The 18,908-nt window shown below is 52.3% G+C and overlaps 1 protein-coding gene across 4 annotated transcripts in view; it reads right to left on the reverse strand.

Annotated features, from left to right (window-relative positions):
• Positions 1-18,908, reverse strand: part of SPTB (spectrin beta, erythrocytic) — a 141,755-nt gene that overhangs the window by 39,057 nt on the left and 83,790 nt on the right. For all 4 annotated transcript variants that reach the window (XM_013978290.2, XM_013978291.2, XM_021099376.1 and 1 more), the window contains 12 exons: positions 17,994-18,085; positions 17,535-17,615; positions 17,120-17,235; positions 16,583-16,695; positions 15,621-15,808; positions 13,366-13,483; positions 11,260-11,418; positions 9,794-10,096; positions 8,911-9,061; positions 7,152-8,052; positions 5,376-5,513; positions 723-1,479 (listed from right to left, as the gene is read on the reverse strand). In XM_013978290.2, coding sequence (XP_013833744.2) covers positions 723-1,479; positions 5,376-5,513; positions 7,152-8,052; positions 8,911-9,061; positions 9,794-10,096; positions 11,260-11,418; positions 13,366-13,483; positions 15,621-15,808; positions 16,583-16,695; positions 17,120-17,235; positions 17,535-17,615; positions 17,994-18,085 — 3,117 coding nt within the window. The remainder of the gene's footprint in view (positions 1-722; positions 1,480-5,375; positions 5,514-7,151; positions 8,053-8,910; positions 9,062-9,793; positions 10,097-11,259; positions 11,419-13,365; positions 13,484-15,620; positions 15,809-16,582; positions 16,696-17,119; positions 17,236-17,534; positions 17,616-17,993; positions 18,086-18,908) is intronic.

Genomic DNA, 18,908 nt, shown 5'->3' on the forward strand with positions numbered 1-18,908 from the left:
AGGAGGTGGGGTAGGGGGGCACCTGCCAGGCAGGAGCAGCATGTGCAGCCATGTGGGTTACAACAGGAACGGCACCCTGCCCCCACAGAGTTGTGCAAGGAAGAAGTTCCCTGAGCCGGGAGTTCCCATGGCGGCGCAGCAGAAACAAATCCAACTGGTATCCATGAGCATATGGGTTCGGTCCCTAGCCTTGCTCAGTGGGTTAAGGATCCGGCATTTCTGTGAGCTGTGGTGTAGGCTGTAGATGAGGCTCTGTTCCAGAGTTGCTGTGGCTGTGGCATAGGCCAGTAGCTGTAACTCTGATTTGACCCCCAGCCTGGAAACTGCCATATGCTGTGGGTGCAGCCCTAAAAAGCAAAAAAAAAAAAAAGCTCCCTGAGCTGTGTTCCCCACCCCTGCCCAGGGGCGCCTCAACAGGGACCCTAAAGCCACATGGAAGGATAACCACCCAGGGGAAAACTCACTTCTCTGGCCTCTAACTGGTCCAAGAACAAGACACACTTTGGGACCCAGGGCTGGAAAAGGCATGTGAGAAGGACCAAAGAGAACTGTCCCTAGACTAGTGGCTAGAGAGAATCCAAGAAAAGCACAGTTTGGTCCCTGAGCCCTGTAGCACTTTTGCAGTCTCATGACTTACAAATTCCCTGTTGCCCCGAGAGACACCCCCTGCGCCCCCACCCCTCCCCCCCCCCCCCGCCGGAGTCCTGAATGCCTCTCCCCACCTGGTTGCTGAGGATGGCTTCAGCCTGCTTGGCATCTTTCTGGAATTCCTGGAAGCCGAGGCACTGGGCAAGGGTGTGGCCACGGCTCTCCCACATCCGGCACAGGGCATCCCAGCCCTTATCTAGGCCCTCCAGCCGTTGGCCCAGAAGCAGGTACTCCGGGTCTGTCTGGCCATGGATCACCTTCTCCCCGGACGCCTTGACATGCTGGTAGTTCTCCTGGTGCCTGTCAATGTCATCCTTGAGGGCCGCATGCTGCTGCAGGAGCTGCTCGGCCTCCGGGAGGGACTCGGGCATGTCCTTAGAGGCCACTTCCTTCTGGGCTGTGGACAGCCAGGCCTCGAAGGCATCCAGATCCTGCAGGAAGGCCTGCAGCTGGCTGGATTTCCCCAGCAAGGCCTCCTGGCCCTTCAGGGCTTGCTGCAGGCCCTGCCACAGCTCCTCCACATACGCCTGCCGCTCGCCAATGTCCTTCTCCTGCTCACGGTGTGACTCCATCAGCCGATGTGACTCCTGCTCCAGGGCCCCGACGCGGACTTGGATGGCAGCCACATCGCGCTCCAGCCCCGACAACTTGCGCTGAATGGCCATGACCCCCGCCAGGTCCTGGCCCAGATCTTTTGTGGACTCCACCACCTTCGTCTTGTCGATGATCCACTTGCTGGTCTCCTCACAGTCCACACAGTAGTTGTGCACCCGGAGGGCGGAGTCCACCGCCTCCCGCCGGGCCAACACCATGGTCTGGAATTCCCGCCACCTGCCAAGGGGAACAGGGACACAGTGACACCCTCTTTCTTCACTCTTCCCATGGGATGTCCCTTCCAGATTTCCCACCAGAGTCTCTCCTGACGGACCTTGCACGATGGGGAAAAAATCACCTATCAACCAAACTGTGAGGAGTAAAATTTGTTTATCCATTTTCATCCAAAACAACCTAACTGCCAATCAGAGCTTTCTACCAGCAGGAGGTGAGCTGAGATGCTATTCCATCAGTAAAGGAACGTGATGCTCTCTCTGTAAGCTCTATACTTCAGGCAATCATACAATATCTCCATTTTTTTTTTTAAATGTCTTTTGTCTTTTTGGGGCCGCACCCGTGACATATGGAGATTCCCAGGCTAGGGGTCAAATTGGAGCTACAGCTGCTGGACTACACCACAGCCACAGCAACACCAGATCCCAGCTGCATCTGTGACCTACACCACAGCTCATGGCAATGCCGGGTCTTTAACTGACTGAGCGAGGCCAGGGATCGAACCTGTGTCCTCATGAATACTAGTCGGGTTTGTTAACCACTGAGCCATGACAGGATCTCCCTCCCCAGGTTTTTTGAAATACAAGCATACCTTGCCTTTTTTTTGTGTTTGCTTTACTGTGTTTCTCAGATATTATGTTTGTTTTCGTTTTTTTACAAATCCAAGGTCTGTAACAACCCTTTGCTGAGAAGTCTATCAGCACCATTCTTCCAACAGCATTTGTTTACTTCATGTCTCTGTATCATATTTTGGTAATTCTTGAAATATTTCAAACTTTTTCACTATTATATTTGCTATGGTGATTTGTGATCGGTGATCTCTGATGTTACTATTACAAAAAATATGATTCATTGAAGGCTTAGATGATGGTTAGCAATTTTTAGCAATAAATATTTTTAAATTAAGGTATTCACATTGTTTTTCCAGACACAATACTGTTGCACACTTAATAGACCACAGTATTATGTAAACACAACTTTCATATGCCTTGGGAACCCCCTAAATTTGTGTGACTTGCTTTATTTTTATTTTTTGTCTTTTTTGTTGTTGTTGTTGTTGTTGTTGTTATTGTTGCTATTTCTTGGGCCGCTCCCGCGGCATATGGAGGTTCCCAGGCTAGGGGTTGAATCGGAGCTGTAGCCACTGGCCTACGCCAGAGCCACAGCAACGCGGAATCCGAGCCGCGTCTGCAACCTACACCACAGCTCACGGCAACGCCGGATCGTTAACCCACTGAGCAAGGGCAGGGATCGAACCCGCAACCTCATGGTTCCTAGTCGGATTCGTTAACCACTGCGCCACGACGGGAACTCCTGCTTTATTTTTATATTTGCTTTACTGAGGTGGTCTGCAACTGAACCCACAGTATCTCTGAGGTAGACCTGTACTGAAAATAATTAGAAAGCCTGAATTATCCACTTCAAGAATTCTTTAGAACATAGGGCTCCAGCTGCCCCAGAGGAACCACAGAAATGCCCAAGACCACGTTCTAAGTGCCCAGGGCCCAAGAAAAGCCACTGTGGCTCTAAAAGAAAAGAGTCTTAGCAAAGAGAAGGGAGAAGAAGGAGGAGCTGGGATTATAATTAGAACATAAACTTTATGTGACGTCTGGAATGAAACTGGGGAGTATGCAGAGGTCCTGGGGTTGATCTGACTCCCACTGTAAACCTCTTCTAATGAGCTGCCCATCAGCCTGGATCCCGATCACCAGGACACCTCCCTTGAACTTGGGTTTACTCATCCTGCATCACTGTGACCTATAAGCACATGAGGATGTGCTGAACACGCATTCCCTAACTGAGCCCACCTCTCTTGAATAGCCACATCATTGAAGCACTATGTTAGCCTTTGGGATGACACAATCACAGCCAGACTTTGCCCTACTGCGTGTATGACTTAGACAAAAATTAAATTCAGCAAAAAACTGCAGTATAAAGTCCTGGGTCCAGAGCACACACCAGGCAGAGAGGTTCTGTGGCAGTCCCACCTGAGCTGTATCTTAAGGAACAGACCTCCAGAGCCTCCGTCAGAGTGATCTATTTAAGGACTGGGCCCTGAGTATCTCACTCATCTTTGTATTCCCAGCACCTGGAGGATGGAGGTGGAGGGACAAGGCAGGTGGACTGGATAGAGCGCATTGCAGGCATCCCCAGGGTGACCACAGCTGCTAGTCTGGGTGGAAGACAGGTCTGCAAAGAGAAGTGGGAGATGGGCCGGCAAGGATCGGGAATACAGGAGAGAGAGGAGCGAGCGCCCAGAGGTTTCTCAGCTTCTCTGCTAGATATGATGTCCCTGACCTCTGGGGGTTCGGTGTCTGGTGCACGGGTGGTGCTGGGGCTGGGAGGTCAGGGGAAAGGAGCTGACCGTCTTCTCCAAGGTGGCCTGAGACCACTGTGAAAGGATGGTGAGGTGCTCCAGGGCTTTGAGATTGTCTGGACCCTCCCAGAAGCCATGGGAAAGGGTCTGGCTGTGCCCCAGGGCAAGAGTCCCCACAGTGGTTTTCCTAGACCTTTCTTGGTGCGGCCTCGTGGCAGCCACCAGGTGGGGGCTACGCAGGGGACAGGCTGGGGTTTGGGTCTCGTCTGCCTCCCAAAGCCACTTTCCCCTTCGTTGCACCATCTCCAAGAGGGAGGAAGCTGATAGAGCTGTGATGGGCAGCCCCGGCCAAGTCATGACAGGAGTCCAGGTTTAGGCTGGGGCCCCAGATTAATAAGAAAATTTTGGTCAACCAGAAAGTGTATGATGGAACGTAATGATACATTTGACAAGTATTTGAATGACTCATATGTACCAAGTCTGGCAGAAGATATTTCAATTTTGTCCCTGGTCACTTATTTACTAAGCATTTATCACCCAACAATTATGTGCCTTGTGCCAGGCACTGTTCTAGGCTCCAGGGAAACAGCAATGAAAAAAGCAAAGTGTACACACACACACACACACACACACACACACCTGTTCCCTCCGAGCTCCCCCCCCCCCCCCCCCCCACCCCACACACACACACCCCTGTTCCCTCCGAGCCTAAACAAGAGCAAGGGGGCATCCTCCTCCTCTGCATAAACCTCAGATCAGTGAGCCCTCCTGAACTACAATCCCTTCTCTGGATGCTGAGATAATTGACCCTGTTCTAGTGGTTCCAAAACACCTGGGGGGATCACCCCTTGCCTCCCCTGAAGCCTCCACTGCACTGCTCCTCTGCTTTACAGCTGTATCTTCTCTAACCCCACCTCCCAGAGGGCCTTGGGCAGAGGGGGGCTCAGGCACAAGTGTGGGGAGGTGGTGAGCACGTGACCTTGTGCCTGCAGGGCCCAGGGTAACAAATGGCACACAGGCGCGTGCTCTGGCCTCAGTGCTCCTCAAGGAACTCGTGGGCAATTATGCTCTGTGCTGAAAGCAGCTCCTCTCCAAAGGCTCCTCAGGGCCTTTTTTGTTGTTGTTGTTGTTCTGGCCACAAAGCATGCTCAAGTCTTCCTGCTAATTCTCCTCTTCAAGCCAGTCTCATTATCCACACAGCATTTGGGTGCAAGCAGGAGCTTTCTTTTATGGACAGTACTAAAGAGCTCTCAGAAAGCAATTCTCCCGGCCTAAGAACGTCTAGGGAAATATACGCCTGATTCTGACTCTGCACTCAGAGCATGGCCTGCATCACTCAGCACACTCCCGCCCCAGGCACAGCATTCGCAGCTCTGTGAACACATCTCCCTCCCTCCCTCCCCTGGCTGCTCACCACCCAGGTCCTCCTCGACCCTATGATGGAAGGAGAGCAGGGCTGAGCGAGGCAGGAGCTCTGAGGGCACAAACGTGGCAGCACACAGCAGGCATCCTGATTTGGTGGGTGGGGGTGTCAGAAGCTGGGCAAAGAAGCCCCCAGCTCCGCGCCCTACCCACAGCCCACCTGGTGTTCAGATGGTCCTGGTACTGTTTCACTTCCGCGCTGCGTGGATGGTTACTCTCCACCAGGCTGTTGGCAGCAACATTCACGCCGTCAATCTGTGCTATCAAAGTCTTCATCTCCTGGTCTAGGATGTCAAACCTGATGTGGACAGAGAAAACAAGGATCAGTAAGGCAGCAGTGGCCACATACCTGTGACCAGGTAAGAGGGGAGAAAGGAGAAGGTGTGCTGACACACACAGTTTTCTGGTTCATGGGTCCAGTGTCATGGTTTAGCATTTCCTGGATCACGTTATTTATTTATTTATTTATTTATTTATTATTTATTTATTTATTTTTGCCTTTTTTGGCTTTTCCAGGGCCATTCCTGTGGCATATGGAGGTTCCCAGGCTAGGGGTCCAATCGGTGCTGTAGCCGACGGTCTACGCCACAACCACAGCAACACGGGATCCCAGCCGTCTGCAACCTACATCACAGCTCACGGCAACACCGGATCCTTAACCCACTAAGCCAGGCCAGGGATCGAACCCACAACCTCATGGTTCCTAATCGGATTCGTTAACCACTGAGCCACGACAGGTTCTCCACCTGGATCATGTTAGATGAGAGCTGGTTACATATACATGGGCCCCTGGCTCAACAGAGAGATACGGGGGAAAATGAGGTCTGGGGGTTGTTCATCTCCACAGACATCACCTATCATGTCTCCCCTGCCCCGGCTGCTGCCTGTGGACCCTAATTCCACGGCCTTGACAGCTTACTTGGAGGGTACCTCCCCAGCCCTCCCTGGGTAGCAGGAAGGAGAGCTGCTGAGGGAGGGACCTTGTGTGGTTACGAAAGCTGACTTTTTGGAGTTATAGCCCAGGTCCCTCCATCATCCGCATGGGGCCACAAGTGACCTCTTCTCAACAACCGAATTCTGCACTCAGGGTGCTGGGATGCCTCACAGACTGGGGGCACGCCTTCCCCTGCCAGAATGCTGATGGAATCAGAATACTGGAAATGAGAAGCCTGGAAACCACTAGCCTTGCAGACTGGTGGTATACAAACCGGTCCCTGTGGCCCCTCAGGGTTCTGTGGTTTAGGACTGGCCCCAGAAAGCAGAGCTTGTGGGGTCCAGCCTCTTGTCCCCACCCTTAACCAGATCAGCTCCACTTTCCTCTGCATTAAATGTCAGGGGTTCCATATACAATTCATTTGAACAAAGGCTGCTGTAGCTGAAAATAATCCAATACCTGGACAGGAAAGAGCCCCTTTGGGACTTCCCATTGTGGCTTAGCAAGTTATGAACCCAACTACTATCTGTGAGGATGCAGGTTCAATCCCTGGCCTCACTCAGTGCATCAAGAATCCAGCACTGCCTTGACCTGTGGTGTAGGTTGCAGATGTGGCTTGGATCTCCTGTTGCTGTGGCTGTGGTGTAGGCCAGCTGCTGCAGCTCCAGTTTGACCCCTAGTCTGGACACTTCCATATGCCACAGGTGCAGACCTAAAAACAGAAAAAGGGAGGGAGGGAGAATGGAGGAAGGAAGGCAGAAAGAAGAAAGGAAGGAAGGAAGGAGGGAAGAGCCCCTTTGTTTTATTTTGGGGAAGGCTCCAGGGGGTGAAGTACCCAAAGCCACAGTGCTGGAGGAGAACTCATGACTCTCGGTGCCTGGCCTCTGTGATAAACGGCATCCTACAGCCTCTCAGAGAGACCTTTGCTGACCTAGAGGCTGTTCTAGCATCAGGATTGCAGACTGGGTGTGGGCAAGCGAGGAGGGCAGGGTGGGCTCTCACCTGTGCTGCACAACCTCCAGGTCCTCCAGCGTGTCTGGGATATCCATCTGGGCCAGCCACTTCTCCTTCTCACCCATCCACAGCTCACAGGCATCCGTCTCCCCAAACACCGTGTACAAGTCCAGGGCATCCTGCAGCCTCTGCCGACGCAGGTCTGCCTGGGCCACCACCTGTTGGTACAGATCCCTGAGGACCTGTAGCCGGTTGGTCACATCTGGGGAATCCCGGAACCTTTCGGGGAAGTCCTGGGCCTGCTGTTCCAGATGCTCCATCACCCCGCGGCTCTCCTCCAGCTCCTCCAGGAAGTCCTTGTGCTTTTTCCCCAGGGCTCGTGTGGCTCCTTCATCCTGTCCCACATCTTCTCCTGAGAGCAGCTTGTGGGCATCTTGCAGCCAGGCCTTCAGGTCATCCACATCACCCTGGAACTGGAAGAAGTTCTCAGTATCCTGGAGGTTCTTCTTGCGAGAGGCAGCCAGCTCCTTCAGCTGGTTCCACTGGGCAGGCACCTCCTTCAGCTGGTCCCACTGGGCAGACACCTCCTTGACCCAGGCCTCGTTCTTCGGGTACCCAAACTGCTTGAGTGCCACCATGTCCTCAGCCTCCTGAAAGATCTGGTCCAGGTGGGGGTCCAGCCTGCGCAGCTCATCCTCAAAGGCCTTGTGCTTGCGCTGCAAGATGAGCACGCTGGTCAGGTCCTTCCCATAGCCCAGGGAGGAGTAAATCTGCTCCTTCTCCTTGATCCAGCTCTTGGCCTCATCCATCTCCCAGAATAACTTCCAGAGCCTCTTTGACTGCTCCAGCTGGGCCTTGCGCCCAGCTGCGGTGTTGCTCAGCTCCGCAAAGCACTGCTCCAGGTGGCTGACGCGGTCCCGGATGACCTGGGGGTCACAAGGCTGGTACCCTGGGAGGAAGGAGGACATAAAGGGTAAGGGCTTCATCTCTGGGGAAGCTTCAGACCAGGCGCCAGGCTAGAGCCAAACCATCTAGAACCTCCCTCTCTCTGGGGCTTTGGGATTGGATGCAGTGGGTCCCTGGTGCTCAGAGGACAGGCTTTCAAATTAGTTCTTTATACTGAGTTCCCACTAACACTTCAGGAATAAGGGAGTTCAACGTTGGGTCAACTCTCAGTAGAAATTCACAACTTGAAATGATTTTTTTAAAAAGACCCAGGCACAAATTTCAAGATGATTCCTCAAAGAGGCAGTGGGGAACTCCTCTCTAAGACCTGAAGCTATAAACCTAAATTGTCTGTAACTTGAACTAGCAGAGAGAATGAAAGACAGAGGATGTCTTATGGGTGCTTAGAAACACTCTCTGGGAGTTCCTTTTGTGGCTCAGTCTGTTAACGAATCCGACTAGGAACCATGAGGTTGCGGGTTCAATCCCTGGCCTCACTCAGTGGGTTAAGAATCTGGTGTTGCCATGAGCTGTGGTGTAGGTCGCAGACGTGGCTCAGATCCCGAGTTGCTGTGGCTCTGGCATAGGCCGGCGGCTACAGCTCTGATTGGACCCCTAGCCTGGGAACCTCCATGTGCCTGGGTGCAGCCAGAAAAGACAAAAAACAAAACAAAAAAACCACCCTCCGAATATAGACTGCCAAAGCAGTTGCCTGATCTCTGGAGAATTGTGCTCTCCCTCAAACTTCTCTCTTGCATCATTAGTTGATGGAAGAAGCAGAATTCTACAGCTAGACTTTTTTCAAGCCAGGCTCCTGGGGCATTGAGCCAGAGGCCTCAGTAGGGAACACCTGCAGGCTCACCTGTCTCCTCGGTGAACTGCAGGGTGGCTGCAGTGATGGCCTTCACTTTGTCCCCTTGGATGGCGATGTCGGCCTCCATCAACTTGTGTTTCTGGAGCAAGTCCTCGGCCTCCAACAAATGCTTCCCGAACTCGGCAGACAAGAGGTGAGCCTGGCAAAGAGGACAGACAGGGTAGAGGGAGTGAGAAGAGGTGAAGAGACCCACAAGCGAGAAGAAGAGACCCCTCCAAAGGAAGTGTCCATGGCATTGGAGTGACCATGGCATTGGGACCAGGGTGAGTCAGATGCAGCTGGAAGACGGCTGCTGCTCAGCAGGGAAGAAGCTACAGAGCAAGAGTTCCCACTGGGGTGCCCATTGGAATCCTTCAGGGAGCATCTTTCAGAAGCTCAAGCCCTACACTGGATCTCCTGTACCTGCCCCACGTTTGGGGCCCAGGCATGGGCATTTTTAGAAAGCTCTGTGGTCAGTGTGGCGCGTGTCCTCAGTTGAGAACCACTGCAGCAGAGGGCGGGGAGACTCGACTTCTTGGTGGTCCTGTACCCGGAGGTCTGGATTCTAACCAGAGTCAAATCAGGATCATTCAGAGCCTGATTGTCCAGGCTCCTGATGGATGTCTGTCTCTTCTAGGCCCTGCAGGCTGGTATTTGTACCACTGTGAACCATGGATTTCTTGATCATTGGGGGTACAGTGGACCTGGGCTGGAGCAGAATGAGTCAAGCTGTGGACAGGCAGATGCAGCCAGATGCTGTGTTGCCTCTGAGTCCCCTTTCTGACTCAGGGAGGTGGGGCTGGAAGACGCCTACAGAAGCACACCCCAACTGCAGGACGGGCACTGCAGCCCGAGGTGGACTGGGGTGGGGGACAGGGTCTCTGGCACCCACCTTGATCTCATCCATCCAGTCGATGCTATGCAGCATATCCTGGAAGAGCTGCTGCAGGGCCAGGGTCGTCTCAAGCCTCTGGCGCCGGGACTGCAGCAGCTCCTGCAGGTAGTTCCACAGGCGCAGGATGTTGTCCTTGCGGGCTGTGATGCGCTTCTGGTCGTGGTAATTCTCCAGCTCCAGCTCCCGGGCCAGGTCCTCCAGGGCCCTCACCCGTTCCTCATAGGCAGCCGTGTCTGTCTCGATGGCCTCGTGCTTCTTCTTGGCGGCCTCCACAGCTGCCAGGTCATAGCCGAAGTTATCCTGTCCCAGAGGCAGGAAAACAGGTAGCTCAGCCAGGCTCCCCTTGGCTGGTCCCCAAAGGCAAAGAAATGGCAGATCCCTTCAGAACAACTGTTGGATGGGAAAGCCCTTTCCCAAAGGGCTCCTTGTGCCATTTTTTTCAGTCTATCTCATCAGAGCCAAGTTCCAAAGACCACATGTCTTGAAAGCACCTTTATAAGAAGCTCTGGTGCTATTAGCTGTGCCATATGTGTGGCTAACACTGGGTCACTATTCCTAAGAGCACTATCCACCACCTGCTGGCACTCACCACCCTGCCTTGAGCAGACCTGCCCCATTCTGGGCGGAAGGGGCTTCTCACAAGGAAACCAAGCAGCAGTACTCGGCTCCCCCCACCCTGCTCCCCACCAGCCCCTGGGCTATCTGGGGCGCACACACACTCCAAGTCACTCAGAACGCTTGCTTTCCCTTTTCTGGATAGAATTTAATTTGATTCCAAGCTCCAAGTGGGAAGGAACAGATGCTCTCATGGAGAATCGGCCCCGGGGTCAACTTTTAGCGAGTGAAATATGGCACGGGCCCCAGAGGCCAGAGGCCGGGGAGCATGGCTGACACATTCAAAGTGCAATGCTTTAATAACATCCCAAGAGGACCCCTGAAATGTCAGCTCCAACTCTGGCTCTGCTTGATGCGACTGGCTCATATGAGACAACTTTGGAGGCCATTTTTGGACTGTGTGACCCTTCCCTAAATATAAGACTTAACAAATCCAGGAGAGGAGTTCCCACTGTGGCGCAGTGGAAACAAATCTGACTAGGAACCATGAGGGTGCGGGTTCGATCCCCGGCCTTGCTCAGTGGGTTAAGGATCTGGTGTTGCCGTGAGCTATGGTGTAGGTCACAGACGTGGCTCGGATCTGGTGTTGCTGTGGCTGTGGTGGAGGTCGGTGGCTGTAGCTCTGATGAGACCCCTAGCCTGGGAACCTCCATATGCCACGGACGCAGCCCTACAAAGCAAACAAACAAACAAATAAATCCAGGAGAGTTCTTTTTCAGATGTGAATCTTGATCCATCCAATCACAGGGAGTAGGGCCACAAGGCCTGTGCAGAGGCTTATCCCGCTGACTGCGGGGAGCTCTGCAAGGCTTCCCATCTCCCGCACCCCCGAGGGCAGCCCCCATTACCTGGGCCACAAGACGCTGGTTTTCATTGAGCCACGTTTCTCTCATGGCAGCCTTTCTGTCAAAGCGCCGGGCCAGCTGCTCCAGCTTCTCCTGCCGGATGAGCTCACTCCTCAGGGCCAGCTCCCGCCGATACTCGGCTTCCTCCAGGCTCTCCCAGGCCTGCTCGAGGGACAGAGGAGAGCTCTTGGGTCTTGGGAGTCCTAACTCTTTCATCCAACACTGAGTGATTAGGAACCTAGGCAGAACCTAGATTAAAGCTCAGCGACAGCCCTTCGGCTTTCCTGTCTGGGCCGACCAAAGATTCAGGGAGCACTGCTGGGGCCCTACCAGTGCCCTCTTGCCTAAAGCTGCCTCAGACTCCTGGTCTAATGTAATGTGAATTGCTTCTGTGGGTGCTGAGTAAATTCCTATTGACTACATAGCCACTTCCACTCTGCTAGAACTTCTAGGCCTCCAAACCTCCAAGATGTCAAGGTATTTCGGTTATAAGTAGATAATATTCTTAAAAAAAAAAAAAAAAGGCGAAACAAAAAAAGCAAAACAAAACAAAACGAACACCTCAAGTTTCTATGGAGAATAAACTATAAAAATGGCCCCAAAAATAGATCCTGGGTATCTGAACAGGGGGCTGAACCAATGGATATTGGGCCAGGTGCACATGGTACCCTCAGTAGCCAGATGTGTCGTTATAATACCACAGATGAAGTTCCCTTGTGGTACAGCAGATTAACGATCCAGCATTGTCACTGCAGCAGCCTGGGTCACTGCTATGGCACAGGTTCAGTCCCTGGCCCGGGAATTTCCACATGCCGTGCGTGCAGCCAAAAAAACCCCAAAAGAACAAAAAACAAAAAACACCATAGAAAGTGGCTTGGTTTAGCCCTGTCCAGTGACCATTCTCTGTGCCCTTATTAGGAACTCAATCAACACAATGGCAAACCCACTAAATCCTCATTCCTACAGCAATTTTGACCTGAAACTATACAGCAACTGCCTCTTTTTCTTTTGTAATTTTAAAAACTAAAGAATAGTTGACTTATGATATTGTATTTTTTTAGGTGTATAACATATCGATTCAGTTATTTTTATAGATTATACACTGTATAAAGTTATTATAAAATATTTGCTACATTCCCTGCACTGTACATTAAATCTCTGTATCTTGGAGTCTCCATCGTGGCTCAGCAGAAACAAATCTGACTAGCATTCATGGGGACGCAGGCCTTGCTCAGTGGGTTAAGGATCCGGTGTTGCCATGAGCTGTGGCATAGGCTGGCTACAGCTCTGATTCGACCCATAGCCTGGGATCCTCCATATACCATGGGTGTGGCCCTTAAAAAAAAAAAACTCTGTATCTTATTTATTTATGTATTTATTTAATTTGTGGCATATGGATGTTACCAGGCCAGGAACTGAATCTGAGTCACAGCTGTGAGCTATACCATAGCTACAGCAATGCCATATCCTTTAAGCTACTGCACCAGACCGGGCATTGAAACTGCACCTCTATGGCAAACTGAGCCACTGTGGTTGGATCTTAACCCACTACTCCATGGTGGGAACTCCTCTTATTTATTTTATACCTAGGAGGAGTTCCCACTGTGGCTCAGTGGTTAACAAATCAGACTAGGAACCATGAGGTTGCAGGTTCGATTCCTGGTCTCGCTCAGTGGGTTAAGGATCTGGCATTGCTGTGAGCTGTGATGTAGGTGGCAAGACGTGGCTTGGATCCTGCATTGCTGTGGCTGTGCTGTAGGCCAGAGGCTACAGCTCCGATTAGACCCTTAGCCTGGGAACCTCCATATTCCGTGGGTGTGGCCCTAGAAAAGACAAAAAATATGTATATATATATATATTTTATACCTAGTAGTTTGTACTTCTTCATCCCTTTCACCTGTCTTGCCCCCCTGAACAGGGGCTGAACTGATGGACACTGAGTAGTGTCGGACCTCTCACGGCTAGGCTCAGAGGGCACCCTCAGTAGCCAGATGTACACTAATAACCCCGAAATTGCTCGGTTTAATCCTGTACAGGAACCATTCTCTGTGCCCTTGTCAGGAGCTCAATCCCTCCACTGGCCACATGAAATGGAAAACGCTGCTATACCCGGTTGATGTCAGACACCAGTTTCCCATCATGGGGCGTGTACACTTTCTGATTGTTGGCTCTCATCCGGGACTGGATGGTAAAAAGGAGGACTTCCAGGTTCCCTTTCTCCTGAAACCTGTTGAGAAAACAGAGAGAGAGACGTGAGCGTCGAGATTCCTACAGCCAGTATTTTATGAAGAGAATCTCGAACCCTGGCATCCTGGAGCTTGGATAGCAAAGCATATTTTTTTTTAAAAGCAAAAAATAAACAGGATCTGGAGTTCCCGCCGTGGCTCAGTGGTTAATGAATCCGACTAGGAACCATGAGGTTGTGGGTTCGATCCCTGGCCTCTCAGTGGGTTAAGGATCAGGTGTTGCTGTGAGCTGTGGGGTAGGTCACAGACGTGGCTCAGATCCCACGTTACTGTGGCTGTGGTGTAGGCTGGCGGCTACAGCTCCAATTAGACCCCTAGCCTGGGAACCTCTATATGCCACGGGAGCGGCCCTAGAAAAGGCAAAAAGACAAAAAAAAAAAAAAAAAAAAAAAAAAAAAAGAGAGAGAGAGAGAGAGAGAGAGAGGATCTATATAGACATACTTATCTGTTAAAACATCTTCTAATCTATCATACTCACCAGCTGAGATTTAATATGGGTTGAGTTTTTCCAACCTAAATCAGAGAAAATACAACTCCCACAGTATTGCTTATCATTTGCTTCCACAGGGAGAATGGCTAACTGAATGTACTGATAATTCCTGTAGGTATCAGGTTTTACTAATCGATACAAAGAAGCTCTCTCCTGCTCTGCAAACATTGAAGGCTTCTGATTAGCTCTTGACTCAGTTTTTTTTTTTTAATGGAGTCAATAAAACCTTTGAAGCAGCCTTGTCCACATAAGAACATATTGCACTGAAAGCAACTTTCACCTGAGTGCTCATGAGTCGGCTCTCCTGACAACTGTCCCAAAGGCCAGGTGCTTTTGAGAGGGAAGGAAAGGCTGGGCTCCGGGTGGATCTTAGGTATAGCAGCTGAGAACCGGCAGCAGAGTGGATGTCTGGAACCCAGGTCCAAGCTCCAGGTAACTGCATATACCCAGTATCTACCCACTTCTACTTCCTTCAGGCAGCAAAGATCAGCTGGTAAGCAAGGTCCCCACCCTGAGGACAGGCTAACAGATCTGACGACTCACATGAACTTCAAGAGGGCTGTGGCCTTGGGAGTTCCCATTGTGGCGAAGGGGAAATGAATCTGACTAGGAACTATGAGGTTGCAGGTTCAATCCCTGGCCTTGCTCAGTGAGATAAGGATCTGGCATTGCTGTGGCTGTGGTGTAGGCCAGCAGCTGCAGCTCCGATTAGACCCCTAGCCTGGGAACCCCCATATGCTGCAGGTGTGGCCCTAAAAAGCAAAAAAAAAAAAAAAAAAAAAAAAAAAGAAAGAAAAAAGAAAAGAGGGCTGTGGCCTTGAGCACTGTCTACACAGCCAAGTGATATCACCCCTGTGTGAAGTGCCCAGTAGACTCATGGGGAAGGCTGTCTGTATTGAATTCGGGACCTTAAAAGTGGGTTAATGTCAGGTCAGAAATCAGATACTTGTTTATAGCGCATTCTGGACGCTGTGTCTCCCGTTTCCCTGTTTGGAGTCATGAATGAATGAGTGGGGGAGGAAGAAGGTAGAGGGTACCACGGATGAGCTAGAAATCTGTGTCAGGGGAGCTGGACAAGTGAAGGACAGGCAAGCTGGAACGCTCTGTGTGCGTACGTGCGTGTATGGGCGTATGCACGGTTGTGTTTGCCTGTGCCTATGTGCACGCAGGCCCTGCACACACTGGAGTGGAGCAGAGGTCCCGAGAGGCAAGCTAAGTGCTCTGCTGATGGATGAGCCGTGACAGATGGGAGAAAAGAAGAAGGATGTGCTTGATGGGCAACAAGGCCCCACACGGAGAGCTCCGGGGCTGTGGATACAGCGGTCCTTATCAGAGAACAAACCCGCAGCTCAGTGCGCAGAAGAGAGGAAGCTTCCAGCACACATTCTTTGAGGAGACTCTGAAGCCTGAGATTTCACTCCTGCTCCCCCTCAGGGATGAGTCAGCCCCCTTTCTGTGGGCTGATGACTTAGGAGCAGGGAGCAAGATGGGATGAACGAGGGGATAGATGCACAGCTCTCATAGCCCCAGGACACACCTCCCGGATCCCTTCTCCAGCCCCGCCAACCTTTGGGAGGTGGTTTCTCAGCCACTGATGCCATACCCTCCTGAGTGCCCAGGGCCCTTACTTAGGTGGCTTCTCCACAGTGCGGTAGGTGCTGAAGGCCTGCAGCTGCTGCTGGACACCTGCCAGGGAGTTGGCGAACTTGCGGCTGTTCAGGACAGTGATGGTCTGCTCGATCCAGGTGAGCAGGTCCGAGGCCAGCCCGCTGTACTTTTCAATCATCTTCTCGGTCTCAATGGCGTGGTCAATCACCTAGGGAATCACCTTATGACTCATCCTCATCAGAAGGGCAGGGGGTGCCAGTGGGGACCACAATCGAGGTGCTCCTCCGCTTTGCAAAACACTGGAGTGTTGATACTGGGGTTGTTCCCTGAGCCCAAGACCACTGCTGAGCAGAGGGCTGGACTGCGAGTGCACCGCCGATGTCAGGAGGGCCCGGCCGTGCTCGGGCTCACGAGCAGCTCCCGCTCCCTAACCCTGTAAAAGACTGGAAAGCTCACTGTCCCAGGACACCAGCCACCAGAGAGGCCAAGGCCCTATTTATTGAAAAATGAGTATCAGGGATTGAGGGCTTCCAGGCACTGTCTTTGCTAACCACCAGATGCACAAGGATGAATGAGAAACAGTCCCTACCCTGTAGGAGCTAAGGACCCAGTAGAGGAAGGGAGTCTGGCATGAGGTTGGCTCCCTGCTATGCTGTAGGAGCCTAAGAGGCCTGACACCACAATAGACCACCAAGCAAGAACCTGTTTCGTTCCCGTGGGAGGGTTCATGAGACATGGGCTTGCAGGTGGAAGGTTGGCTCAGAGCCACAGGCTATGTTATCATTCAGACCAACAACCTGCGTTGCAATTCAGCTCAGGAGCCATTAGCTCGGCAATGCTTGACTTCAGAGAAAGTTGGTGAGGGCTGATCCGCACCCTTCCCCATGGCTAGACCCCAGACACAAAGCTCTTAGGACAAAAAGGAGCATCTCAGTTCCTGGCCGGTGTGTGGCAAACAGGGAAACAGTGACTCTCTGGTTACCTTGCCGACACGCTTGCCCTCTACTGCCAGCACCTTCATCTTGGAGAAGTAGTGGTAAAACGCCACCACGTAGGTAATGATGGATTTCTCGTCGGGGTTTTCTGTGAAGACATCTGCAAGGGGAAGGGGTACATGCTCAGGACCAAACTGGAAGCCAGAAATGTCAGGCACAGGAGTTCACCTCCCTGTGTCTCCAGCACAAAGTTCAACTATAGGTACCAAGTGATGGCAAGAGCAGAAGAGAAATGGGGCTGTGATTTTAGTGGAAACAGGACATGCATATTAGGACCACAAAGCATGAAAGAAGGAAAAAGGACGGAGACTACAGTGGGCCCCAAATTAGGCAGGGGAGGAGGCGCTGGGTCTGAAGAGCTGGCCAGAGCAGAGCCCTGGCCCGGCCACCACAGCCTCGCTGTGCCCACAGCTTGCCCAGCACTGGCTGCACTCCTCCAGGTGCCCTGTGGCTCTGGTGCTCCCTTGGGCATGGGCACCACCTCCCGTTGCTGCAGCAAAGGGCTGGGGTGGGAACCAGCTCACCTTCAGGATCGAGGAGCTGGATGATGCCCAGCTGCCGCTCGGCCACATCAAACGCGTGCTCCAGGTTGTGCCGGGCATTGGAGTCCTTCAGCTTATCAAAGTCGATCAGGTCGGGCCTGGGGGCAAAACCAGACTGTTAAAGGGTAGGGGGTATGGCAGCCCCAGCAGGAAGCCAAGGCCCTGGGCAGACACAGCTAGGTGGCTGAGCCAGAGAAGTGAGAGGAAAAGACGGGAGGCTGTGAGCACCAGCGGGTGGGGAAGAGGCAGCGGAGTGATGGATTTTAAGGGAGGCAGGATGCTGAAGGTGAGAGGAGAAGGCACAGCAGGTGGAACGGTCTTGGGAAGCTTGTGCAGTGCAAAGTGTCTCAATTCCCCCAGGGTCTCCTGGCTCCCACAGCCCTCCCCTCCCTCTTACCGGTGCTTGTGTATCAGGGCGTTAAAGGCCAGCCCATCCTTCCAGCTGGAGGTGAAGTTGGTGACATTGACATTGGGGTAGCTATATCCAAGAGAAACATTAAGACTTAAGAAACAAACTCTTCAGGCATGTGAATAGGTGTGTGAACCAAGGACCAACGCATCAGGGGAGGAATGGACTTGACCCTTCTTGAGCCCCCTTAATAAGAGGGCAGCTGTTAAGCCACACAATGATGCTCCCCCATCAGGTGGGCCCAAGAGACTCTCACTCCCAACAGACCCCACAGTCTGACCTGGGCAACTTTGGGAGAGAATCCTATACTCTGGGCCTCAAGGCATCAGGTCAGGATAGACTTTGTATTGATTCCGCTGAAGCTGCTATAGTTCTGGGTGATGGAATCTCTGTCCCTTGGGGATGGTGGTGTTTAGGGAGAGGAGGGAGCTGGTGCCCAGCGCATACCCTGCCGTCTTCATCTGACACCATAACAGCAACGCGTCCTTGGCCGAGCGTGTCTCACGACCTTCCTGAGTTTGGACAACGATGTCCTGAATCTGCGGACACAGCCACAAGAGAGGGAAGACTTAGATCTGCATGTGGCCCAGAGCCTCCCTGCTCTCCCTGGAAGGCTCCCCTCTCTCCTTCCTCCTCTGGAGCCTCCATCTGGTCACCAGCCCTGCAGCCACATTGCAGCCCGGGCCCCGGGTCCTGGAGGCCTGCTTCCCTGCCTTAGTCAGAGGAGAAAGCTCCAACTCGAAACTCTAAGGGGATGCTGAGAATAAACAGCATGATGTCCTCATTCCTCCTCAGAGGCAGGTTGCCACGCGGGCCGTGGAACAGCATGAGCGTGGGAAGAAGGTATTATATTTTTCTTTTTTTTTAAGGCCGCACCTGCAGCATATGGAGGTTGCTAGGCTAAGGGTCAAGTCGGAACTGCAGCTGCCAGCCTAAACCTCAGCCACAGCAATGGTGGATCTCAGCCGCCTCTGGAACCTATGCTACAGCTTGCAGCAATACTGGATCCTTAACCGACGGAGCCAGGCCAGGGATCAAACTCATATCCTCATGGATACTAGTCAGGTTCTTAATCTGTTGAGCCACAGTGGCAACTCCAGGTATTGTATTTTGATGAGCAGCTCCTTTTGCCTTTTCATTCTCCCCAGTTCTGCTGTGAACACCATTTTCTCCTCTGCGCCCACGGAGAGTGAGACTGGACATCAAGGCCACCGGAGTGAGACCTTCAGGCCAGGAGTTGGGTGCTCTCTCTCTTCATCCTCCCTCCCTTTACCTCCTGCCATGAGGTTCTTTCTGTCCTCAGACCAGCAGGGGGAAGGATCTGCTTTCCTTCCCTTGCGCTTTCTAAATGGCCTTGCAAAT

Source organism: Sus scrofa, chromosome 7 (genome assembly GCF_000003025.6).
Source record: "Sus scrofa isolate TJ Tabasco breed Duroc chromosome 7, Sscrofa11.1, whole genome shotgun sequence".
In the NCBI taxonomy this organism is placed as follows: Eukaryota; Metazoa; Chordata; class Mammalia; order Artiodactyla; family Suidae; genus Sus; species Sus scrofa.